Source organism: Heterostelium album (assembly GCF_000004825.1).
Source record: "Heterostelium album PN500 unplaced genomic scaffold PPL_scaffold4, whole genome shotgun sequence".
Lineage (NCBI taxonomy): Eukaryota > Evosea > Eumycetozoa > Acytosteliales > Acytosteliaceae > Heterostelium > Heterostelium album.
Window position 1 is genome coordinate 586,927 of NW_008805066.1, and position 25,783 is coordinate 612,709.

General features: G+C 31.3%; 12 protein-coding genes across 12 annotated transcripts; 3 read left to right on the forward strand and 9 right to left on the reverse strand.

Moving 5' to 3' along the window:
* Nucleotides 1-357: 357 nt before the first annotated feature.
* PPL_04782 (Formin 2 domain-containing protein) lies at nt 358-2,819 on the reverse strand (the record flags this gene model as incomplete). Its single annotated transcript, XM_020575679.1, has 5 exons — nt 358-945; nt 1,028-1,393; nt 1,466-1,696; nt 1,761-2,216; nt 2,295-2,819. 5 exons carry the CDS (start codon nt 2,817-2,819, stop codon nt 358-360), a joined length of 2,166 nt encoding a protein of 721 aa, XP_020434474.1.
* A 223-nt stretch (nt 2,820-3,042) lies between these two features.
* kif14 (kinesin family protein) lies at nt 3,043-4,620 on the reverse strand (the record flags this gene model as incomplete). Its single annotated transcript, XM_020575680.1, has 4 exons — nt 3,043-3,194; nt 3,338-3,386; nt 3,562-3,798; nt 3,865-4,620. 4 exons carry the CDS (start codon nt 4,618-4,620, stop codon nt 3,043-3,045), a joined length of 1,194 nt encoding a protein of 397 aa, XP_020434475.1.
* Nucleotides 4,621-4,889: 269 nt separating this feature from the next.
* tgrQ1 (IPT/TIG domain-containing protein) lies at nt 4,890-7,163 on the reverse strand (the record flags this gene model as incomplete). Its single annotated transcript, XM_020575681.1, has 4 exons — nt 4,890-5,305; nt 5,376-6,218; nt 6,277-6,549; nt 6,617-7,163. The coding sequence occupies 4 exons, from the start codon at nt 7,161-7,163 to the stop codon at nt 4,890-4,892; spliced, it is 2,079 nt and encodes a 692-aa protein (XP_020434476.1).
* Nucleotides 7,164-7,949: 786 nt separating this feature from the next.
* PPL_04785 (uncharacterized protein) lies at nt 7,950-9,941 on the reverse strand (the record flags this gene model as incomplete). Its single annotated transcript, XM_020575682.1, has 4 exons — nt 7,950-8,437; nt 8,504-8,529; nt 8,624-9,747; nt 9,894-9,941. The coding sequence occupies 4 exons, from the start codon at nt 9,939-9,941 to the stop codon at nt 7,950-7,952; spliced, it is 1,686 nt and encodes a 561-aa protein (XP_020434477.1).
* Nucleotides 9,942-10,523: 582 nt separating this feature from the next.
* Nucleotides 10,524-11,096, reverse strand: PPL_04786 (uncharacterized protein; the record flags this gene model as incomplete). The annotated part of the gene is made up of 1 exon (XM_020575683.1): nt 10,524-11,096. The coding sequence occupies one exon, from the start codon at nt 11,094-11,096 to the stop codon at nt 10,524-10,526; it is 573 nt and encodes a 190-aa protein (XP_020434478.1).
* Nucleotides 11,097-11,166: 70 nt separating this feature from the next.
* Nucleotides 11,167-12,128, reverse strand: PPL_04787 (uncharacterized protein; the record flags this gene model as incomplete). Its single annotated transcript, XM_020575684.1, has 3 exons — nt 11,167-11,179; nt 11,481-11,794; nt 11,877-12,128. The coding sequence occupies 3 exons, from the start codon at nt 12,126-12,128 to the stop codon at nt 11,167-11,169; spliced, it is 579 nt and encodes a 192-aa protein (XP_020434479.1).
* Nucleotides 12,129-12,479: 351 nt separating this feature from the next.
* On the reverse strand, nt 12,480-15,271 carry PPL_04788 (FNIP repeat-containing protein; the record flags this gene model as incomplete). Its single annotated transcript, XM_020575685.1, has 4 exons — nt 12,480-13,624; nt 13,686-13,949; nt 14,505-14,950; nt 15,222-15,271. 4 exons carry the CDS (start codon nt 15,269-15,271, stop codon nt 12,480-12,482), a joined length of 1,905 nt encoding a protein of 634 aa, XP_020434480.1.
* A 90-nt stretch (nt 15,272-15,361) lies between these two features.
* Nucleotides 15,362-16,524, reverse strand: PPL_04789 (uncharacterized protein; the record flags this gene model as incomplete). The annotated part of the gene is made up of 3 exons (XM_020575686.1): nt 15,362-15,521; nt 16,001-16,279; nt 16,469-16,524. 3 exons carry the CDS (start codon nt 16,522-16,524, stop codon nt 15,362-15,364), a joined length of 495 nt encoding a protein of 164 aa, XP_020434481.1.
* A 744-nt stretch (nt 16,525-17,268) lies between these two features.
* On the forward strand, nt 17,269-18,363 carry PPL_04790 (uncharacterized protein; the record flags this gene model as incomplete). The annotated part of the gene is made up of 4 exons (XM_020575687.1): nt 17,269-17,288; nt 17,505-17,610; nt 17,703-17,851; nt 18,039-18,363. The coding sequence occupies 4 exons, from the start codon at nt 17,269-17,271 to the stop codon at nt 18,361-18,363; spliced, it is 600 nt and encodes a 199-aa protein (XP_020434482.1).
* A 63-nt stretch (nt 18,364-18,426) lies between these two features.
* Nucleotides 18,427-19,360, forward strand: PPL_04791 (uncharacterized protein; the record flags this gene model as incomplete). Its single annotated transcript, XM_020575688.1, has 3 exons — nt 18,427-18,481; nt 18,643-18,796; nt 19,189-19,360. 3 exons carry the CDS (start codon nt 18,427-18,429, stop codon nt 19,358-19,360), a joined length of 381 nt encoding a protein of 126 aa, XP_020434483.1.
* A 96-nt stretch (nt 19,361-19,456) lies between these two features.
* Nucleotides 19,457-21,612, reverse strand: PPL_04792 (PQQ-dependent sugar dehydrogenase; the record flags this gene model as incomplete). The annotated part of the gene is made up of 7 exons (XM_020575689.1): nt 19,457-19,850; nt 19,931-20,022; nt 20,096-20,366; nt 20,447-20,651; nt 20,711-20,953; nt 21,002-21,021; nt 21,569-21,612. The coding sequence occupies 7 exons, from the start codon at nt 21,610-21,612 to the stop codon at nt 19,457-19,459; spliced, it is 1,269 nt and encodes a 422-aa protein (XP_020434484.1).
* An 80-nt stretch (nt 21,613-21,692) lies between these two features.
* PPL_04793 (uncharacterized protein) lies at nt 21,693-25,538 on the forward strand (the record flags this gene model as incomplete). Its single annotated transcript, XM_020575690.1, has 4 exons — nt 21,693-21,695; nt 22,186-22,213; nt 23,369-24,532; nt 24,619-25,538. The coding sequence occupies 4 exons, from the start codon at nt 21,693-21,695 to the stop codon at nt 25,536-25,538; spliced, it is 2,115 nt and encodes a 704-aa protein (XP_020434485.1).
* Nucleotides 25,539-25,783: the final 245 nt, after the last annotated feature.

The following is a 25,783-nucleotide window of genomic DNA, read 5'->3' on the forward strand; positions in this document are numbered from 1 at the left end:
TTTTAAAAAATAGTTTAAATTTACATAAATTATTATTATACAAAAAAAAATGAACAAACTACTATAAACTATATTATAATTATATTTTATTCTGAATATCTAAATATTTAATTAATATAAGTACAGGTAATAAGTAATTATTTTATCTTTGAACAACAGCATGAAAAAAAAAAAAAAAAAAAAAAGTTTTAAAAATTTAAAAAAAATGGTGGTGAGTCATCTGATTGTTGTTGAGGATTTAAATTGGCAACTTTAACTTAATTTAAACAAATATCATTATAATATATATTTTCAGAAAATTCTTCCGTTTTTCAATAGTAAATCTTTAATTTATCTATTTATTTATTAATCAATTGATTATTCATCATAATCTTCATCTTCATTGTCATTGTCTAATCTTGTGGCATTGTGGAATGATTTTTCTAGTTCACTTATTTGTGAGATGATATGCAAGTTGTTGGATATTGCTTGTTGTGATGTATTATTTATATTATTGCTAGTGTTGTTTCCAGTGGTTGATATATTATTACTATTATTTAAACTATAGTAGGTTGTATTGTTGCTATTTAACGTATTATCCAAATCATTTAAATTCAATGACGATCTTTCTTTACTGTTATTAAATGAATCACCTGTGATTCTAGAGATATCATTTAAACTGTTGTTGTTGTTGTTGCTGCCGTCATCTTTTGCTTGTTCTTCTTCATCTTCTTTTTCATATGGATTCTTTTTGATTTCTATCTTACTATAATCAAATTCCTCCTCCACCTCTGCTGTTGGTTTGGGTGTGTAATCTACATCTTCATCGTCACTCGATATCACAATGACTTCAGACTCATCGATATAGTCTGGTTCCACTCTGAATCTCTTTAGCTTTGTATTGAGATTAGCGTTATCTTGATTTAATAATGTTATTCTAAATTGATATTCTTCTAATTTATCCATCTATATTTAATATATATGTATTTTAATTAGTATTATTTTTATGAGTATAATATGTATATTGTAATATAATTATTATAATTACCATATCATCATAATCATCTTTAAGTGTATTGTATTTATCTATCCAATGTTGTGTTGGTGTTGGTGGTGCGAGTAACTTGACCTGTAGTTGCAATATTTCAGATTTAAGTATTTTAATATTCTGATTGTATTCATCTCTGATCTCCATCGATAGTTTCTCTTGTTGGTCTTCGAATTGTTGCAGCATCTTTGATTTTGTGTTGATGATAGCAGTCTCCAGAGAATTGTACAACTCTGTATATTGTAATTCATTGCTAGCCAACTGTTGAACATTGACTTCGTATCGAGCCGAAAGATCCAATAATTGTTGTTTATATGAAGCTGACATCTCTTTAAAATCTATCATTTGATTATTAATCTTATTACCCTATTTTCAAATATAAAAAAGTTTGTTAGTAAAGTAATAAACATTATTATATAAAGGTAGTTTGAATCATACCAAATATTTAATCTCTTTCTCCATTTGTAATTTATCATTATTCAATTTATCAATTTCTTCTTCTTTCTTTTGTACACATATTCTTATCTTTTCATCTATATTATTATTATTATTGGTATTGTTGTTGTTACTACTATCATTATTAGTTGATGGTACTAATAGATTTAACTTGTCAACTTCAACAGATAACATATCGTTTACTTCTTGTAATTCATTATTCTCTTCTTCAAACTATAATAAATAGTTATATTAGTATTTAATTATATCTATAGATCTATTTGATATTATTACTTACAGATTGTATTAATCTATCTTTCTTTTCTAATTGTTCTCTCAATTCATTTAATTGTTGATTTAATTGATCTATTTGTTGTTCATTATTATTATTATTATTATTGTTATTGGGATTTGTTAATAGTTCTTCTGGTAAATTAAATTTAATTGGTTGTTTATCCTCATCCTCTTCTGATTGTTGTCGTTTTTGTGGTGTTTGTTGTTCTCTAAGTGGTGTCGATATGAATACTTCAGTCATCTTTTGAGAAGATAATCTAACCGATTCTAAATCCAATCTTAACTGATTAATCTCTTCATTCTTCTCGAATAACTCTGAGAGTAATTTGATCCTTGAATTCTTCATCTCATTATTCTCCAATTCCAACTTTGTTAAACCATCAGTCAACTCTTTAATCATATTATTATTATTATTTGTATTCTTTTCATTTAATTGACCAGAGTATGCTGTTTTCATCATCTATAATATTATATTTATATTTATATTATTATTTGATTAATTAGTCTTAATATACTTGTAAAAAATTAAAATACATACTTTAATTACATGATCATTTGATTCTTTCATTTTCTTAAACTCTTTATCATGTTCAATATGAATATTCAATAGTTCTTTTTGGCTAGATTCATTTGATTCTCTTAAAGTCTGTATCTCTGATTCTAACTGAATATTGTGTGCATGTAAACTTTGATATTGTTGTTGCATTTCTTTCTTCTCTTGTTCCCATTGTCTTGTCTGGCTATCCAATGTCTCTTGAATTCTCTGTCTCTCTAAATATTGTGGTGTAGAAGGTGTATTTATACTTTTATAAGGTGATTGATATTCATATCTTTGTTGTTGTTGTTGTTGTTGTTCTTGTTGTTGTATCTCTTCTTCTTCTTCTTGTTGTTGTTGTTGTAGATCATTATTATTATTATAATATTCACCATCTTGTTCATCTCTTAATAGCCTATCATATTTCTCATTCATTAGATTTCTTACCTCCGATATCAATTCATTGATCTGTTGTTTGAGGTTGGCAATCTGATCTTCGTAGCTGTCTTTACCTTCGCTAAATGACATCTCGTAGGACTTGAGAATGTCGCGTAGCTCCAGGTTCTCAACGACGTAACGCGTCAGTTCAGGATGTAGTCGTACCTGTTGTCTGAGCTCGACAATCTCTTCACGCAACTCCTCTTCCACGGTGGAGTACAACACACCACCCTGCTTGCCCTCCAATCTCGAGATGTGCGACTCTCTCAACTTCAAAACAAATTTGTTCGACTGCAAGAAATGATCTTTCTTCTCACAGAGCAACTTCAGAGAGCGTCGTGCCTGCTCCGTCTTTTGGAGTTGCAGCAACGCCGATTCCTCTCGCTCCAACGAACGTGAGAGCAACACTTCCAAATGGTGTATTCTCATCTCGTACGGTTGCAACTGTGGATCGACAGTCAGAACCTGTGATTCCAATGGAATCGGTATGATACTGCCACCAACTTTGTGAATGTCACCACCACCGCCAGCAGCAGTAGCAGCATTTCTCCATCTGAACAACTCTTCCTTTAGCTTTCTAATCTCCATTTGTAACAATGTAACATTACCAGATGCTTCTTCATTGACAATCGCCATATTCCTAATGTTCTTTGCTCTCTGAGCGAATTGAAGAGTCGACAATGATTCACCGTAATACAACTCACTAGGTGAAACTGTTGCAATAATATATGTTTTACTATTTCCACCTAATGAATCCTAGGTTTATCAGCAATATCAATAACAAATTAGTTTGATATAATGAAAATGATAATTATTAAGAATATAGATTTACCTTGAGTAGAAATGTTAACTTTGAATCACGATATTGTACATGTCTTGGTTTTCCATTGGCCAAGTCAACAAGAGAACGAATTACATTGCCAAGACAAGATAATGATTTATTTATACTTCCAGCTTCTTTCAATCTCGTACCTGCCGCTTCGGTACTCTTTTGTCTCTCAGAACCTGCAAGATCAATTAAACTCAATCTTGAATATTTATTCTTTGTCAATCCATCTTTTGTTTGTTTCTATTAATTATTATTATATTTGTGTAAAAGGTTAGTTAACTACTACCTTATATTCATTATAAATACAATACAAACAGTTGATTCTAAATTAATAGTTAAAACAGAATGTGAACGTGATGAATTTGAATTCATAGCAGTCTCTGCAACGTGTCTGTTTGCTATACCAATCTCTAGTAATTCCATTGCGGTTTGAGTGTCGGTGATCTCTATCTCGCGTAGACCCTCCACATAGATGCCTTTCTTGATATCCTCTCTTATAGAGAGATTCGGTGAGGTATCGACGAACAAATCCATGATCTGTTCATTGTAAATCTCCAAGAATGATAATGTACATTTATAACTTTGTAATCTATTGTCTTCTTCATTGTTATTATTATCATTACTATCATCTTCATAGCTATTATTTATAGATGATGATTGATTATTATTTAAAGTTGTAAATAAATGTTGAAATGTTCTTGGTATTAAACCATTTTGATCGGATTGATTTACATCGCCACCACCCATGATAGTGTAGGATTTACCACTGCCAGTCTGACCGTATGCAAAGATACAAGCGTTGTAACCACCGATGAAAGAATCTACCAATGGTCTTGCAACGCTATCAAACAGTTGTTCTTGTGTGGTATGTTCATCTGCAACATAGTCGAAAGCAAACAGCTTTGGGTCTGGTTTGGCATTGATCATAATCGCATTTTGTGATGGTAGAGCAGTTAAACATGTATTCCTTCCCACTTCATTACTTCCAAGTAAACCTCTTGCTCTGACACACACCTTTACATTATCATTCACCACACCACTATCATTTTCATGATATACCATATTTATGATTTGATTTTGATCCTTCAAATATGTTAAATTTTTTTCAATGATAAAAAATAAATGTGTAACAAAAATAGTTCGAATAACACAATTTGTTTGTGATGTCTTTTTTTTTTACAAAAAATTTGGTTTTTTTAATTTAATAATTGATCTCTGTTTCTTTCTTTATACAACTCACTCTCATTCAATATATAATCTTTATTTTAAGTGTTAATTATATAATGTAATTATAGAAGTACATTCTTTATTAAAAGTATTGGAATTAATTCTTAATTGTTGAATTTTTTGATAGCTTTACTTTGTCTTTGTTTCTTAATATATTTTACAGTGATGATAGAGATTGTAATCAAAATAAATAGACACGTGAAAATAGATATTGGAAGTACAATCGATAGAATATTTGTTTCTTTTCCACCAGTAATCGATGTAATGTTTAATGTTGAACTGTAAACAATCTGAGTATTGACATTAATAGTGACATTTAGATTCTCTCCAACATTCAAAGTATCGGTATCATTCAATTTTACATGACAATATATTGTTGTATCATTTACAATCGTGGTATTACTACATCTTATTGAATTAGATATCGATACAGTTGTGTTATTAATATCATAATTCGATCCAGTAATCGTTATTACACCTCCAAGTGTTGTAATTGGTGTTACACTTTTTATTGTAGGTTCTATCAAATAAATAATAAAAATATTAATATTAATATCGTAAACTATTATTGATTAATATTAAATACATACGATGATATCTGAATGATTTAGAAGTAATAACACCATTAACATTCAATTGTAAACCAATATTCTGACCAGATCCTGCAGAGATATTCACAATAATAGTTGATGAATCAATCAATATTGGATTCGATGTATTTTTGATATCTGGTCTGTTTGTGAATTTAATTGATATTGGATTTCCAAAAAGAGCACCAAGAATAGTAAGAGTATCACCTTTGGTTTGTGGTGTAGATATTTCTCCGATATCTGGTTTAATTTCAAGTTGGGTAGTTTTGGATTTCAATTGATTGTTATGATTGCTGATAAAAAAATTGTATAATCCTGATTTGAAATTATTTGGAATTAAAAGTTGAACAATCCATTCTCTTTTAACTGATGATGTGTTGGTTTCAGGTGGTACAATATCGATTTGTGAAGGTACAAATGAATTGTTTATCATTGTTGTGTTGGAAACAAAGATCAATGTTTTTGAAATTTGAGATGAATATCCCAAGAGTTCACCTTCAAAATATATTTTACTTCCATTTTGATAGATATTTGAAATTGATGGAGCATCATAATTAAATATTATATTTGAATTGATTGATGTTGCTCCATCAATTGTAACTAAAATTGGAATATTTGTGAATTGTTCAATGTTTGACATCTTTGAAATTGGTCCAAGTTGACAAATGAATGAGCCACTATTGACGAATAGATCAACAGGATTCAAACATGATTGTGATCCAATTTGAATAGATTTGATTGTTTTAAAACCAAAAGAATTAACTGAATTGAATAAATCACCTGAAATTGTAACAGGTCCACCCAGATCACTTGATGTAGATGTTGTTTTAGTAATTATTGGTACTGAGTAATGAAAATTAGTTTAATATTTAATTTGAAAGAATAAAAACAGAAAACTTACCAATTGGGATGTTATATGTTGTAGATCTAGAAATATTACTAAATGGATCATTAACAGTCAATGTTAATAGTTTCAATCCAGCAAATTTGAATTCATTTGCCAATGAAGAAATATCTAAAATTACACCAGTATGTTTGGTAAACTCAACAATTGGAAGAACAGAAGGTGTATGATATCCAGCAACATTACATCTTATCCAATCTTTATTTGGACCAAAACTACTACCATTAATGATTAATCTATTATTCAAAGATACAGAGGAAATAGTCGGATCTAAATAAAAATTATTTAGTTTAAAGACTCTTAAACCAATAATTTTATTAAAAATATTTTTATTTACCTTTAACACTCCATAAAAAACTAGGAAACATATATGAACCAACTGTAATTTTAGAATTTATATTATAAATTGAAGATGAATCGTTTAATTGTGGCATGAGAATTAGAGCTGAATCTATTGTTGCATTGGTAGGAGTTGTTTGGAATTGACCGATAAAAAAAAAAATAACTTTATTATTAATAAAATATCCATTTATTGTAAGAATACCTCCTTCTGTTGGAACACTACTGATCGATGATAAAATAAATGGTATCCATCTAACTTGTTGTGTTGGGTCATTATTAGAATATAAAGTAATCCATTCTCCCAATCTTTTTAGATTGTCAGGAGTTATTGAAATTCTGAAAGCAGTATTATTCAAAACTTCATAATCTGTTGGATTTATGACTGTAGAGGTAATCTTTACAGTATCAATTATATGATAATCAAAATTGGGATCGGTTAAAATGGCATCTGTCTTGGTATAATATACTTCTGTTTGATATGAAGAACTTATGAGAAGAATAAATATATAAAGTAGAGTTGAGAAATAAATATTTGGTTTCATTTTTTTGAAGAGATATTTATTTATTTTTAATTTTTTGAAATATGAAGATTAAATTTTGATTAATTATATTAAATTCTAATATAAATTTTTGTAAATAATAAAAAAACAATTTTAAATCACAAAAAAAACAAAACAAATAGTTTATTCTGTACCTAAAATTAGGATTTAAAAAATTTCACTTTAAAATAAAATTTTGGTTTCACAATCATTATAGATGAGTTCTATGTATAAAACAAGTTTTTGTTTTCATTATATAAATAAAAAATTGAAAAAGGAAATTGATTGTTATTTAAAAGAATCGATCAGTGGTGCTTTTTTCAGTTGACACATTTCCCACAGAATTTCACCAAAATTGGATTTTTTGATTTTCTTAACTCCTATCAGTTTATTTACTAATAGAGAAAAGTGATAGATTTTTATTATAATATACAAATCAATTAATCATTTAAATAATCCATAAGCACTTCGCAGAAGTGAATACATGACATGTAGTTTTGTTAAGTAGAAAAGGAACTATCATTCTTTTTTAGTTTAATCATGTTGTAAATAGTATAAATGATCTTTCTAGTGAAATTGAAACATTGTAAATCAAATGAAAATATTGATTGTTTTAAATAAAATTTTAATATCTGATTTTTGTATTCAATGGGAAAAAAAATCAAAAATGAAAAGTTTTTTTGGGTAGAGATTTAATGATGTTCAAAGTAACAGTATTAATTTATATAAATCTCGTGATAAAGTGGGATCTATAGATTTTAAAATTTTTATTTTATTTTAATTGTTTTTTTAAAGACATAATAAATTTGGTAATGGAGCAGCGTTTGGATCACGGATACAACCACCGGTAGAAGCACTACAAATTTGTGGATAGCAAAGTAATCCCAAACCAAGGAGATCTAAAAATTTGGCAGGTGGACAGGAAACTTGAGTTGTTTGACATCCAGTGCTGGTACAAACATTAATTGTGCATGGATTATTGTCTTCACATAATGAATTGTTTGGAGTGTATGTGCATCCGTTAACTGGATCACATGAGTTGTCAGTACATGCTATACTATCATCACAGACAGTTGGTGCAAAAATACATTGATCTATGGTAGCATTGCAACCGGTTGAAACTGAACATACGTCTGGAGTAGTACAAACTTTATCAGAGTAAACACATCCTCTATTGTTTACACATCCATTATACTTTCTACATTGACCTGGTTCTGTTTCACAAAAACCAATTCCACAACGTACTAGAACGGCAAAAGATACATTGAAAAGAGTAGCTACCTAATTGAATAGGTCAAGAAGATGACACCATAAATTTTCTTCCTATGTTGGATTCAATTCACATAAAATTCCGAACATCGCCCACAATCTATTTAAATTTTTTTTATGTCAAAAAAAAAATAATTTCGAATTATTAAAATAAACCTTTATTTATTTACAAAACTACAGAATTGAAAATTTACAATAGTATAACAATAAAAGAAACAATAGATGAAAGAGAGAGAATCTGAATTGTAGAAGAGCTAGAGGGTTCTGCTATACCATCATCGATAATCTCAAAATTATCTTGGTTGATGTTTAGTCTTAGATTTCTTCTCTCTACAATAGTGTTGGTGGTTGTCTGTGAACCTATGGTTGCTGTAATAGTTGTTGTTACTGTCGATGGACCATATCTTCTGAGAACTGATGTCACTGTAGTTGTTTCGGTCATTGAACTATCGGAAACGGTTTTGGTTTCGGTAATAACAGTCAAGTCATTGTCCTGTCTGAATGTGGTGGTTATGGTTGTTGTGGAGTAATCATCTGACGATGTCGTGGTACTAGTGGTAACATTATTACTAGGTTCACCTGATCCTCCTGTTGATGTTGTTGTAGTCGGATAATAAGTGGTGAATGTAGTTGTTGGTTGTACGGTTGTAGAGTAGGTTGTATATGATGTTACGGGTAATGTTGTTGGTGATGATGTTATTGGTAATGATGTTATCATACCTGTTATAGCTGATGATGATGATGTTGTTGTTGTTGTTGTTAGTGATGCTGTAGTACTACCACAATCACGATACTTCTCATAACCGGCTGCCATTATTAGTGATTGTGAGTTATTAATGAAAAAAGGGATTACCAAACTCCAAGTTTGATTGTTGGTTTGTGTGATACCATATTGGACAACTCTTCCATCAACGACTCCAGCATTAATGGTCTCGATAAAAAGATAAGCTTCCGGGGTTTCCATCAAGGTATTTGGTAGCATTGATCCATTAAACATAGTGCTATATTTAGTTGGAACGGAAGTACCCAAGCAGGTGTCATAAGTGTCTGACCAGAGTGAGTATTGATTGAAATTTACATTCAAAGAGTTAAGAGCACTAGAGAAAGTCCAATTGGAAACACCAACTTCTAAGGCAACAGTTCCATTTCCAAATGGAATAAGGAGTCCAGCAAATGAATATAGTTGTGGATATTGAGAGAATGTCATACTAATGGAAATTTGAGTGGTTTGATTAATTGTTGTTGTAAAGGTATTTCCTGAAAGATACCATTCACCATAAAAAGATTCCTTAACAACATTGCCGAAAACATCTTTCTCCTGAATAGAAATAATTTCAAAATCCATTTGATTCAAGGAGTGAGTAAAGTTAAAGCTTAACTGATTTGGAAGCATAATGCTGATATCGGTGGGTCTTAAATATCGGTTTTCACACTGGGTACCAAAGAAACCGGCGGGACACGCACAAAATCCATAATTGCAAAATCCGCCATTGAAACAAGTGTTGCAAACATTGCTTTGCGATTTCACCACCAAAATACACAATACCATTAAAAATAAAATATTAATTTTAAACATATTAAAAAAAAAAAAATTGATTGATTACTTGATTACTTGATTAATTAATTATTTGTTAAATGAAGATTGAAACGACATGTCGTTTCTTTTATATCTTTTCGTCTGTTCCCTCATTTGAATTCTTATAAATTTAAAAGTCTTAAAATGAAAAAAAGTCCAAACTTCTTGTAATTTTAATTATATTACCACAATTTTTTAAACCTTTAAATCAAGTATTGAAAATAGTTTATTATTATATCAACTATTGATAAATATAAAAAAATAGTATAACTTGGTGAACAAAAAATTATTTTAGATTTTGTACAGATTTTATTTTACACATTTTGTATTATAGTTGTTGAGGCAATTAAATATTCAATTAAATTGAATATAGATATTTCGCTTTCTTGTCACTTTGGTCAAGGAGTCGTTTGAATATTTGATATTTTAAAAATACAGGTTTTTTTTTTTTTTTTTTGATTATAATATCGAATTTTGTTTGGTTGATTGTTAGTTATATTTAGTTGATTCGGGTTGGTTTAGAGGAGAGAACATGATTTGATGAGTGATTTCTTCTTTTGAGCTTTCTCTGGCTTGGTGGTACCCTTCAAATCCTTTCGGATCTCACGAACCAAGGTGTAGAATGACTCTTCGACATTGACACGAATCTTGGCAGAGGTCTCGAGGAATGGACTTCCGAATGACTTGGCCAAGTCTTGTCCTTCACCGGTGGTCACTTGACGTTCGGACTCCAAATCACACTTGTTACCGACAACGATCATTGGTACTCTATCCTTATCTTTGACACGCAGGATCTGCTCACGGAATGCTGCTATCTCGTCGAATGATGAACGCGAGGTGATGGCATAGACACAGAGGAAACCTTGACCTGTTCTCATGTATTGATCACGCATTGCCGAGTACTCTTCTTGACCGGCAGTATCCAAGATATCGAGCAAACAGGTCTCTTCATCGATAGTGACTTGCTTTCTATAGGAATCTTCAATGGTTGGATCGTATTCATCGATAAAGTGATTCTGAATCAACTGAATGGTCAAAGCAGATTTACCAACACCACCACCACCAACAATAACTAATTTGTATTCTGTCATTTTTATTTATATATATATATAGAGAGAGAGATAGAGATTTATTTATATTATTTATTATTAATAATTAATATTAACAATTGAATCTTAAATTAATGAAATGATTATTTATATCTTCAACAACAATTGAAACACAGTAGTATTTAAATGGTTGTTTTGATGTGTGAGTTTGGGTTTATTTGGTTTTAAATGAGTTGGATTCAATCTATCAATTTTATGTTAATTTATAAGTTGTGAAGTCCCAAAAAAAAAAAAAAAAAAAAAAAAAAAAAAACAATAAAAATCCAAAAAAAAAAAAGAATTTTTTTCAGATAAAAATCAAAGATGAAAATTATGATCTAAAAATGAACTTTTATTTTTTTCTTAATCAAGATTGTTTATTTTTACCCTCTTTTTGCAAAGGCTTTATGTAAAACATGTTTAACTGTTTTAATTTTTAAAGTGAGTAAAAGTTCACCATTCAAGATCTTATAAGCCTCAGTTGCCTTGACGAGATAAATCTCTGGTATTCCTTTACATTTATCGGGATGAATCACTTTAGAGATATTCCTGTATCGTTTGACGAGTTGAGCTTCTCTGGATTCACTCGATGACTGGTTGATTTTAAAGATATCCTCTGGACGTTTTGCTTTTTCAATGATTTCGATCAGCTCTTTCCTCTTTAATTCGATTTCACCACTCTCCTTGTCAGGTTCTTCCTTCTTTCACTCTCGTTTTTCTCTCGGTCTTTTCTTTCTTTTCCTTCTTCATTCTATTTTGTTCAATCATTTTCAACTCTTATACTAATTCCTTTAGTTTCTGTCTCTCATTATCGATATGCTCCCTTTCTTGTCTTTCTTTTGCCAATTGATTTGATAGGTTTTGAATCTCCATCTTTTGTCTATTGATTTCAATTTCCATATTCATTCTTTCTATTCTTTCTTTTTCCAATCGTTTAGAGATACAATTTCCCACTTGCTCTATTTCTATTTTTTCTCTTTGGTCCCTCTCTCTTTCTGTGCTCTCTCTTTGTTGGTCAGTTTTTAAATTAAACATTTTTTTAAAAAAAAAAATAGTGGACTTTCAAGGTTTTATAACAATAATCTATAATTTATAGATATTTAAAATAATAAACAATAATATAATTGTATAATATTCAAATTGAATTTGGAAATAAATAAACAGATTTCAATTTGTTAACACTCAAAACAAGTTGCATTTTATTATTATTTGTTTAATAATTATAATTATTATTATTATAATTATTAAACAAATAATAATAAAATGGTCCGATTTTTGATTTTTATCCCCAATCATTCACAATAGATCAAAGATCTCTCATAATTCATTATCACTTGGATTAATTTTTATTTATTTAAATTTTTTTTTATTATTTATGATTTTTGTTTAATTCGAAACATCGAGCATAAACCTTGCATAACTTGACATTGTATTAAATTTGGCTTGTAATGCTCTCTTTGATATGAAACCACCTTGAAGATTGTTCCTGAGAAACAAATAGTTACTTTTGTCTAATCTTCGTAGGGTGTAACCATATAGGGCAATATCTACATTGAATGGAATCGATATGTTGTGTTTTACAGGCAGCGTGATAGTTTTTATCTTCTCAGGAATTGATTTCCAATGTAGTAACTCGGTTGGTTGCCACTGATAGAGATGCAGTGTTTCAATCGACGGTGGCAATTGGTTTTGCTCTGGATATGGCATGTCACCGGCCATCTTTGCTCTTAGGTACTTTAGAGTCTTTGGGAGTAAATCAAAGAATTCATAGCTTATATAATTAATTGTTAAATGCTCGAGTGTCTGTGGTAATGTATCTTGTAATCTTTTGGTAAGTCTAACACCAGCGTTCCAAGCTCTCAATCTAACTAGATTTCGAGGAAAGACAAGTGGATAATCATCCATATAATCAACGTCGTACTCCTGACTAACGAGTTGTAGATTTACAATGGAGTCTTGTAAAGTTCCACCAATGACGCGCTGAAACAATGTTAATTTTTTCAGTGAACTTGGAAACGAATCGATATTGAATGGTTGTTTATAATTGGGTCCAATGGTTAGATCGGTCAACGAATCCGGCAGCAGTGTATTGATTAATGGTTGATCGAAATACTTTCCAAACTTGAGTGTTGTAACAGAGTTGGGTATTGAAACTGTTTCGAGATCCTGTCGGAATGAATTGAACTTCAATTGTTTCAGCTGGTGTGGTAACACGCCATTGGCTATCGGTTGGTTATATTCCAAACCAAACTCTAAATATTCAAGACCATCTGGTAATACATCAATATCGATCATCTGATCGAAATTTGCACCGAAAGTTATCCTCTTGACATTCACTGGGATAGTAGAGGCAACCAGTTTCTGATTGAACCATCTACTGAAATTTAATGTATGTAGTGTATAGGGTAGTGTATGTGGTGGTATAAATTGATTGAATGAATCACCTAAATCCAATACTCTTAGATTGCTTGGTAGACATAAAGGTGTCAATGGTATATCGTAAAGTATTTTTAGAACATCTGTATCTATATCTAATTAACAATAGTTAGTAACAAAGTGATTTAAATTGTAATACAATAAGTATAAACTTACCATATGGTATTGATTTATCAGATCTTTTATCTTCATCTGATTTTGTGATTGTTCTAATCATATAATCATCAGTTGCTTCAAGTGATTGTACTGCTTGATCTCTAAAATCTCTCATTACACTTTTACATGTTTTATATTTATATAAATGATTCTGATGTGTTATTCTGAAATATAGTAAATCAGAGTTGAAGTATAAATAATGCTTTCTCTCTTTATATAATCTATTGCACGACAATGCAAAACAAACTCTATCAACATTTGATTCTAAATGTGATAGTATTATCTTTAATACATAATAACTTAATTTATTTATCATATTGTTTATTTCAAAACCATCAACAATTTTAATATTAATCACAAAAAATTAGCACCCTTTTTTGATCTTTTTTTTTCAGATTTTTTTTTATGGTTTATTAATATTTTTAATTATATAGATGTGATTGGCATCTAAGTGCATATCTAATGTCATTCTATTGTGGACTAACATTTTTCAGAAAAAGAAGTTATAGAGAGTTCGGAAGGATATTTAGGTTTGATGGGTAATAGTGTTTTGTAGATGTATGTATGTATGTATGTATGTATGTATATGTATGTGTGTGTATGTAGGAAACGTGTGTAGGAAACGAGTGTAGGAACGATTGAAGTAATATGATTGGTAGGGTAATGAGCGGTGTGAGAGGCGAGAAGAAAGAGAAGGAGAAGAAGAAAGTGTAAATATAGTACAAGACAAGATAACAAAAGGTAGAAGGAGAATATGAGGAGTGGGCTGGTTAGTATCATAGGTGGTTGGTTTGTAGACTTGAAGGTAGATGTACTTGCCTTGCTGTGGTTGAGTGGTGGCGACATAGATTCGCTGAAGATTCCTATCGACTGGAGTCTCAACATCAAGTTGAATGGTCTTGGCTGCATCAGAGAACAAATCGATAGAACCGTCACCTACAGCGAGTTGTTTGGAACCTCTGATGACAGGGATGAGACGATTATAGTTGGCGGTGTTCTCGAAGGTGAGTTCGTCTTTCTTGTTACTAAACTCTACCCAACAAGTGAACGGTGGGTGTTGTTGTTGCGACATTATGAAAGCAGCAAAGAATAATATATAGATGGATAAGGTAAATGAGAATGAATCGAAAGAAATAAAATAGATACTGATAAGGATGAAAGTGTATGAGTAACAATGAAAGATGAAAAGATAGTATATGTTGTGATAGAAAGTGATAATGATGTAGTTTGAGTATTGAAGATGAAGAAATAGTAATTGTTGTGAGCTGAATAGAAATAAAATGAAATGAAGTGTATCAATAAAAACTCAAAATAAACAAGTCATAAATATTTGGGGTATTCAAGAAAAAAATGATATTTTTTTTACTTAATTAATTGTGAATTTTTTTTAAATGAAGTCAATTAATTCATATTTAATTGATGTTTAGAATGTGAACTAACAAAAAAAAAAAAAATAGGTGGTTCGATATAGGTATCCTCCAAGGTTTTACATTATGTAAAATTAATTTCAATAGATGTGTTATCTTGGAATCTTACTTTGGACAAGGAATCATCTTAACCACTACGATATGATAGAGGAGGATCATTACATCTTATTCAAACTATTTTTCACAGAACAATTATCTGAAGGTTCTAAACATCAATTAAATATACACTGGAATGTCATACTATTTGATTTAACAAAGACCTTTTTGTCCTTTTTCGAATAACGATGGGCGAACATCAGATGGATCGATAATTCTTCTCTCTCTTTGTGTTGTTTGTCTTTGTTGTATTTCAGAAGTTCGTTGTTGTTGTTGCTGTGGTTGTAGTTGCTGTAATTGGAGTTGTTGCTCGCTGTTTATGTTGATATTGTTGTTGTTGGTTCGTTGGTTGCATTTGTAGTGTTTGTTGGTTTTGTAGCAATATCTGCTGAGAAAGATATTCGATCTCCATATCTTGACTCTCCAAAATAACTAATAAATGGATTGTTTAAATTAAAAAAACTATTGTTATAGTAATTATTGTTATTATTATTATTATAATTAATATTGTTATTGCTATAAGTGAAGTTAATTTTTATTGTTATTGTTACTGTTATTGTTACTGTTATTGTTACTGTTATTGTTACTGTTGACTATCTCAAATTAAATAACTATTGTTTGATCATTTTTTTTTTTTGTTAAAGTTATCAAAATAAATTTTTTTTTTTAGAATTTTTGAAATTAATGTGTAAAAATCTCGACAAATTGTAAAAAAATGATAACTACAGAAGCACACCTTGAATTTTTACTATGATCAAAATGGACGTTTCAAAAGTGAAAAACTTTTTTCACACACTGATTTGTGTGGTGCCCATGACAATTACGAAACAATCTTGGTGTGAAACATCATCATTCTCTTCTATTGTGGAAACTCCATCGATGGTGTCTTGATCATCACATACATCGCTTTGTGATATATCATCTGATAGTAATCTACTTGACAAAATTATATTAGCAATCGCTTCGTCATTTCCATTATATTCATCTATTTCATTTACAACATCACTAGTTGTTTGTGTGGTTTGTTGAACCTGCTGTCGTCTTGAACCATAAATCTGTCTTATTCTTTCTCTATAGTTTAAAATTCTAATCTTGCGTGCGAGTTTTGTTCAAAATTGACAAACACCTCTTCCAACACAGAATCTTTGAATTCTTTTTTGTTAGGAAAGCATAGCTTGAAAACGGAATGAGCACTACCAAAAGAAATTCTGGATTCGCGATCGTTACTTGTTAAATAGCTTTCAGTATAAGAAAATATACAAATCATTTTTTTCCATTAACAGTTTTGCCATTGAGTGATTATTTGTTGCACTCATTTTATTTATTTTATTTAGTCTATGTGATGCTATAAATTAATTAATTTGTTAGTAATGAGCGGTGTGAGAGGCGAGAAGAAAGAGAAGGAGAAGAAGAAAGTGTAAATATAATACAAGACAAGATAAGAAGAGAGTAAAGTAATAGGTTAGTAAGCCGTTCTTAAGATAGTTTGATTGTGATAATGCGATTTGTAGATTACCTTTATTTTTGTCTTTAATTCGTTCTTGAATTTCGGTCCACAAAATTTTGCCAAATCGTTTGTCACTGCAATAGTCTGCGAAGTCGTCCTTGTCCTTGGCAATGTACAGGAGTTGTTGTCCTGTTCTAATATCATATTCTGATGTATTGGCAGTCTTTTCATTGGGAGATGGAGTATTTGCTTTATTGAAAGCTATCCACTCGATGGAATGCTTGGTTGACCATGCGGTGACTACGTAAAGTAAATAATAGGTTAGTCATTTTATGCAAATGCATTATAATGATGTTCATGCTGATATAAAAATTGATTTATTCAGTTTTATATTGGGATGGTGTAAACCATCAAATTTTTCTTTTTTTTTTTTTTTTACAGTTTTTACTTCTTCATAATTCTTCAAATTGATTGCTATTATGATTATTATTATAATTATTTTAGTTATTGTTATATTATAGATTATTAAGTTGATGAGAATACTGATGATTGAATTGGTTAATTGAAAATGAAGAAATGAAAATGAGGAAATAATAGTTGGCTGACTTAATAAATGAAAGATTGGCAAGGTAGGTATCTTGGAATATGTAACTCCCTCATTATGCCACCTTGATGTATGTTATCTCATTGGAAACAAGTGAATGATGTCAATCGAAACTACAGTTGGAGGGGGGTCTGAAAGAATCATACAATTTCCCAATCATTCTTCAATTTTCTTTTTTCCAAACAGATACATAAAAGAAGAAGTATAACAACAATGAGCACACAACAAACATTATCTAAATTAAGTCATCATTCAATTAAACAACATCCAGAGCTATACCATACAACTGTACTTGGAAAGAAGACATTGATTCACCATCCAGAGTCAAATATAGCAGAGACATCACATCAAGTAAGATGGCAATTAGATCCTGTTTCATTGCACCTGGTCCATTCACTAACAACCCGATCTTGTTTAGATTATCACCAAACTATTGCTATCAGATAGAGACTGCATTCTTAGAGTTAGAGATATCAAATACAGATCCTACTTATCCAGTTACACCTGTAATTGGTCCATATCTCATTGATCGTATAGAGATTGGTGTAAATGGAGATCCAAATCTAGTTCAAACATTGTCATCCGATTGGTTGTATAGTACTCTTCCAATCAAATGAAGGAATTGAGTGCATTCAATGCATTGAACCTCGATATTAACTCCTATTCTAATCCACAACCAATTAATGAGGTCAAGATCCAGTATCTATCTCACTTCCATTGACATTATCACTTCTCCAACATATCAATCCACAAAGTATTGATAAAGACATCCTTATCAGTGTATATCCAAGAGCAAACCCAATCAGACCAGAGGATACTGGTAATGATGGAAAGTTGGTATTCTCATCGATTAGTTGGAGATTGACATCAAAGAGGAATGATCTCATCGAGACATCACATAGATCATTGTTGAAACAAAATCATTTGAAGATACCTTACATGAATGTACAATCGATGACATGGTCTGGAAGATTAAGATCTGGAGTTATGACAGAGAGACGTAATTGGGTAGGTCATAGTCAAAGATATCACAACTGGATCTCGGTATCCACTTCAACGATCTTCTCTCTCACGTCATCTTCGATAAAGTACAATGGTGTATAAATGGACATCTCTGAATATTATCACTTTGTCAGATCCAGACATTTTATTATACAAGTATATAAAATGACATCAAGAGATAGAATCAAGTATGCTCAACGATTGAGAAGTGAAGACCCAAGTAGATATGGAGTTGTATGATCAGAACCTGGAGATCGTGGATATGTAAAAGATGGATGGAAGAGAGCAATTGCAGATGCGAGTGAGAAGTACAGAATTGATACTGGAAGACCAAGATCAACAAAGTCGAGCAAGATAAAGAGTCTTACTCCTGAAGTAAAGAAGGAGTACAGGAGATATATCTCCATGAACTTAGAGACTTGAAGAGAGAATATTCAGCAAGGACAGGTGGAGCAGTTAGAGCACCAAAGACTAGACCAAATCCATATGGATATCTCATAAGAGATCAGCAGAGGGAAACAATCATGGAGGTGGAGTATCTAAACGATTGAGGAGCTAGTATTAAGAATGGATGGTCTATGAGCAAGTGGATGGTAGGTCTCAAACCAAGTGGTTGGTCTCATTCTCGATAGAAAGATCTCTGTTTCTCTCTTCTTCTCTCCTCCCTTTCCCAAAATGATGAAGAAAATGGGAGATAAAGTAGAGATAATTGATCTGGACCATTAATCTCTTAAAGATATTATCCTCTTATATTGAAAAAGAAGAAACAATACAATGGAATCAAATCAAACTGAATATGTCAATCTAAGGATGAGTAAGGATGTGTACCTCCTCATAATGATAACATGATCACCTAGGTGGAATATTGATATCATTACTATAAATAACTTAATTTTTTTATTTTATTTATTTTTTTTTTTTGTTTAGTTTAAGGTCAGGTACCAAAAACTATGTCCAAAATGTAAAAGGTGTCCAATGTAGTCCAACTCTTCTCAAGGAAATAGATTTCTTAGAAAGACGTTCTCATTCTCGATATGGTGCCAGAGTAAAGACCTACCTTTTCGACGAATATAATACATCCCAAGTAAATATAATATAAAGCGCTTATTTAAATTCATTCATTTATTAACAATTATTTTTATTTTATTGTTTTTAAAACGATTTTTTTATACAATCAATCTATCTGTTTATCTGTCTATGGTCCGTTGTAACGAATGGCAACGATTGAATCGGAACCATCATTAGAGACCAAGAGACATTCGGCAACACCAGCACCGCATGGAGCTAAACGACCGAGTGAAACAGGACGGAATGACCACGAGTCACCAGTGGAAGTTGGAACACCACCAAAGAACTTGGTGAGAGTTGCATTCACTGGGTTATGATTGACATCGGTGACAATGTGTACCACTTGATAACCGGTCGATGGTTGACGATTCCACGATCCGTGCAATGCAACGAACAATCCTTTGTCATATGGTGGTTGGAATGTAGTTGAACTCCAAAAGAACAAATCTAATGGTGCGGTGTGAGCTGGCATACAATACTTTGGACGTACTACATTGGCTTGATTGAAACACCATGTATCACTAACATAATAATAATAATAAATGGTTAACTTTCTATTTTTGGTAATATTGTTATCTTAATACTAGTAGTATCTACTTACTCAGCAGAAGTCATACCAAAATTGGCACCTACACCCTTTGATTTTGCAGGTGGAAGATATCCTTCACTCCAACATCTCGGATAACCATAGAACTAATTAGTAAACAATTAACAATTATAATTGAATAGTTAGCTATTGTAATGAATTATAAAAGTTGTTACTTACTGAACCCGGTGAATCAAAAAGGTTGACTTCTTCACATGGATTGGTAATATGAGCATCTGGTACCAAATCGGTTCTTTGCAAGTTATCGATACCATTTTCTACACCCCACAATCTTCCGGTTGGATCGAATCTCAAACCGACTTCATTTCTGCAACCATCGGCATGAACGACACAGCTAGCCAAGGTAATAGGTAGAGTGGCAGTGCTAGCATCACAATAGTATACTCTAGCTCTTGCTGAATTTGGATCTACATTAGCATTACTTCCGATACTACAATTTAAAAATAATAATTAGTTATCTATTGTTTTAACAAACAATTAATGGATATGATGATGATCATTTATTCTTACCTAAGATAAAACTTTAGATTATCAACCATTGCGACAGTTCTAGTTGAGTGACCGGCGGTTGGCATACCATTGAGAACTACTTGTGCAGTACCGAGACTGGTTCTATTACCTGGTGTATACTTCCAACGATAGACAGTGGATGCACTTGTAGCATAGAGATATCCACCATATACTGTTACACCATGATTCAAACCACTAGCAGTTGCTATAAAAAAATAAAAGTAATTAATAAATAAACCAATATGAATGTTTAAACAATCATACCTAAAGTTGCCTTTTCACCAGTGTTAATAACACCATTGTTATTTGTATCATATAATACAGTGATAACACCGTTGTCTGATACCAAGACATCACCATTACTAGCAACATAGAGTTGTCTTGGTTTGCTTAGACCAGTAGCGTACTCCCACGCACAGTAGCCTGGTGGAACAACATAAGCTGATCCCGAAATGGTTGTTGCACATGCTGGAGGTGTTTGTGATTTACACAAACCAATAAATATAACTAAAAATAAATAAATGAGCAAAAGAAAGAAATTGTTTAATATTTTACCAATATTAGTTATAATATAACTTTAAGATAAAAAAAAAAAGATACATACATAATAATACAATTGATTTTATCATTTGTTTGAATATAGGTAAATTAATGATTTGAAATTCAATGTAGTTGTGTTGAGTGTTGATGACATTTTATAGCAAGTAGGTCATTCATATCTCCACTGATAGTGATCAGGAATGAAAGAGATATTAATAATATTATTCCATTTGACTCCAAGCGTGCTGCAGCTTGTAGTTAGATTAAAAACAAAACAAAACAAACCAAAGCAAAACAAATCAAAAACAACCAATCCAATCAAAATGAAATTGCCCAATATATATTAGTTTCATTATGCTAAACCTAATCGATGGTCAAACGGATGGTATGTTTTCATACCAACTCATACAATTTTCCTACAAAAAATTTTTTTGTAACTTCACAAAAAATCTTTTTTTTTTTTTTTTGTTTTTGGTTTTCTAAACTTATTATAATGTTCTTTATTTGATGATGTTATTCATATAAATTTAATGAAAATCAATATTGGTTGTGTTGGTACTTTGGGATTCTCTTAACAAATACATACGAGATAGTTTTGCAAACCAATCAAGTTGAAAGTTAAACATTTTAAGAATAAGTAAATAATAATAATTCAATAAAGAATCATAGTTTTTAACTGTTGTTAGAATTTGATTCTCTTAAAATAATGGTAAGAACGATATTAAAGTTCTTTTCTTAGAATTGAACAACTTCGTTGAGTTGAAGGTGCAATATTAAAAAAAAAAAAAAAAAAAAAGAGTATCAATCTGTTTAGATAGCAATCACTCTAAAGTCAATCTATCTCGTCTGTTCTAATGATTATAGGTTGAATTAGAATCGTAGACATCTAACCACAATCATACTTGAAGTATTACAAAAGCAATCTTCAGATATCTAGTCAATGGCCTTATGAGAATAGAAAAGGTTGATATCCAAGTGATCATACAATCACAATATATGTATGTTTAGTTAGATAGCTAAACAGTGGATTACATACTCACACATACTAAAGAATTAAATAGAAATATATTTACCTAGTATTATATTATTTCAGTCTTTTGTCTATTAAAATAACTAATAATATTATAAATTTAACAATAATAATAATTATATTTTGAGGTGCAAAGCAATAATCTAGAGATCCAATTTACCAAAAATAGTACAATGTTACATGTCATACAAAGATATGTATAACTATGTTATCATATTTATTAATGATATCATCATTATTTTTATTATAGTCGTAAAATAATATTGATGATAACCTTTTGTTTATTTTTTGTAATTTATATTATTATTTGAATATAATGCCAAACCTAAAGGTATGATTTCAAATTAATAGTTATCTCAAAGTGAATTGAGAGGGTTCTTCTATTTAAAATTAATCATTGTGCATTGAAAATAAAACAAATAAATAATATCATGTCATTGCTACTAAAACAACAATGTCAAACAACGAATTTGTAACTAAATATAAATCAAGTGTTATTTGATTTGATTGAACACACTTAATAAACATGTTGATATTTATAACAATTATTTTATTTTCGTGATTGTGGTGGTGGTAAAAATTATTAGTGGTTGCTGATTTAAACCAATTGATTTTTCCTAAGATCTACTTGTGATGAATGTGATGTGTGGGGGTATTGATATTGGACATTCACGAAAAAAGAGAATTCCAATGAATTCAATATATTTAGTAATATACGGTTTTTTTAAACACCACCAAAATGATATACTCTAATTTAGAAATACTACTATTAAAAGGAAATCAATTAAATATTGACCCATCCAAGATTGCTTTTTATAATATAAATACAAACTAATGGGTGATTAATGAAAGATGACCAATTTTAATTACCATAATCAATCGCAACGAGATGTGATTGAATAGTTTGTTCATTGTTCACCACATCTACCACTCACTCTCCATATGGAGAATGTCATTGGATTGACATTGATTGGAACGGATTGCTTTGCTTAGTATAGTATGGTCGGACAAAAGTGCGACTATAAGTGAATCTAAAAATATTATCTCTATATATACGATAACCTGAATTTGGGATCAAACAAATAAATCTCGAATATTGGTTTCTTCTTTTCCTGGATTATAAACCAATTTCAATATCTAAAAAGTCTTTTCACTCTTTAACCTCTCCATATCTAAATATATCTATTTCCTATTTTATAAACTATGAAATTTAAATTTATATCCAAAAATAAATATATATTATTTATATTAATATTTATAGTAATAAAAGGTAAACTATTAAATACTATACCATTTTGATATCCTCCATGTAACTTATTAATAAGTTAAATTTCTTCTTATCTTTTTTATAGTTCAATCAAATGATAATATAAAACAATTGGAAGTTACAATATATGATCACCATCCAAGTTTAAATCCTGATTTCGAATATCCATTGAGTCATGGTGAGATTACCAGAGGACTTGTTTCCAAGACCCTGGTGAATGGTCTACCTGCTTTCGTTGGTCGTCCTCTCGAAGGTGCCATTAACAATGCCTCTACCTTTAATAGCTGGTTTGTCAATACACCCGGTATCAATATACCAATCAACACCAAGCTTACTTTGACCCGATCCAACACCGATGAGAGTCGCTACATTCTAATGGACGACTATTTCTTCCCCATCGACAACAAAGGTTGGGATGAAATAAAATTACCAAACGGAAGCTATCAATATCTCCGATACACCGACCAGTGGTCAAAGATATCTTGGGATCCACAACAAGCATACAATGGTCAGTATCACAACTTCCATTTCTGTTTGCATGCAAGTGCAAGTTTCGACTACAAGGGTAATGAAGTGTTCACCTTCAAGGGTGACGACGATGTCTGGGTCTATGTAAACGGACAGCTTATTGTCGATCTTGGAGGTATTCATCAGATGGAGAATGCCAGTGTTGACTTTTCCACTCTTGGAATAAAGAAGGGTGATCGTTGCAAGTTTGATTTCTTCTATTGTGAACGTCATACCGATCGTTCAGAGATTGAAATTGAAACTGAACTTGAGTTTTACTGTGCCTACAAAGATTATTGTGGTGCTTGTCAAGGAACTGGTACCAGCTGTTGTGATGCACCAAGAGACTGTGACGATGGAAATCCATGTACTCTCGATCTCTGTCCAACTGACTATAGCAACGACGCTCTGAAGCACGATAACTGGAGAAACCATTGCATTCACAAAGCCATCGATTGCACACCTTCCAACAAATGTGAGATGGCAAGCTGTAGTCATTCAACAAACGGTACTTGCCAGCGTAGTCCACTTGTCTGTCGTAGCATTCCATGTAAGATAGCGGAGTGCAATAAAGATTTCGGATGTCAATACAAAGATAAGGTGTGTGGTAGCAGTGATCAATGTACTCAAAACAAATGCTCCAACGACAGCTGTATTGAAGTTAAAACCGACTGTAATGATAATAATCCATGCACTGCTGATTCATGTGACCCAATTGTTGGTTGTACTCATATTAAAAAAGGTAACTAGAAAAAGTTAAAAAATAATTTAACAATCATTTTTGGCGCCATCTATTAATTTTTTTATTGACTATTTGTTATTTTCTAGATTGTGATGATAATAATCCATGTACTTCAGATTCTTGCGGATCAGATGGTAAATGTGTAAATAGTGCGATTGCAAATTGTACTGCTTGTGCATGTCCAGCTGCAACCAAGTGTGATACATTCATTTGTAATGCCAATGGAAGTTGTGAGGTTACTCCAAAGTTGGTGAGTGATGGCAATGCCTGCACAATCGATAAATGTGATCCAAAGACAGGTGAAATGACATTCACACCCAACAAATGCAACAATACCGATCCTTGTCAGAACTATGTATGCAACCGACTGACCGGTGAGTGTGTAGGTGTGCAAATGAACTGCGACGATTCGAATGAATGTACTGCCGATGGTTGTCTCTCAGGTTCGTGTGTTCACGCTCCAAAGTTGTGTGACGACCAAGATGCATGCACCATCGACAGCTGTTCCTCCACCAACGGAACATGTATTCACACCCCAATGGTTTGTCCACAAGTCGATATTTGTAACATTGGATATTGTCATCACGGTAAGTGTATGACTAAACCGGTGGAGTGCAAACAACCAAAGTCATTCTGCAAGATTGGCGTATGTGATTCTCAAGCCGGTTGCATAGAGATTCCGAGAGCTTGTATTCCCGACGATTCCAAATGCCAGAAGGGATGGTGTGACGAAGAGAAACAGAAATGTGAATACAGATCGTACGACCCACTGCCTTTTGCCTGTCAATCGATCGCAGTCAAAGCTGGAGTTGCAATTGGTGCCGCTGCAATTGCAGGAATCGTAATAGGAGGTGCTGCAGCAATAGCACTGGCTGCATTCGGAGGAAAGAAAGGTTACGACTACTGGAAGAATCAACAAACTCAAAAGATGTCTGTTTCCAACCAGAATCCATTATATGAAGAAGCTCCAACAGGTGGAGTTAATCCATTGTACGGTGATAGTTAGATATTTTATAAAACAAATCATCAGATATTAAAAATATATATAAATAAATCATAAATAAATGTAAATTTAACTAGTTATTGTTTTTTGTTTTTCTTTAATGTGATACAATTTACACACTGCGAAATACACAAATATACATGTGTAGTTAGTTACATAAACTTTATTATTTTCCATGGATACAATCGTCGAAGATGAAATGCTGAATCATACTTTAATCTATCGAATTTATAATAAATAAATAATAC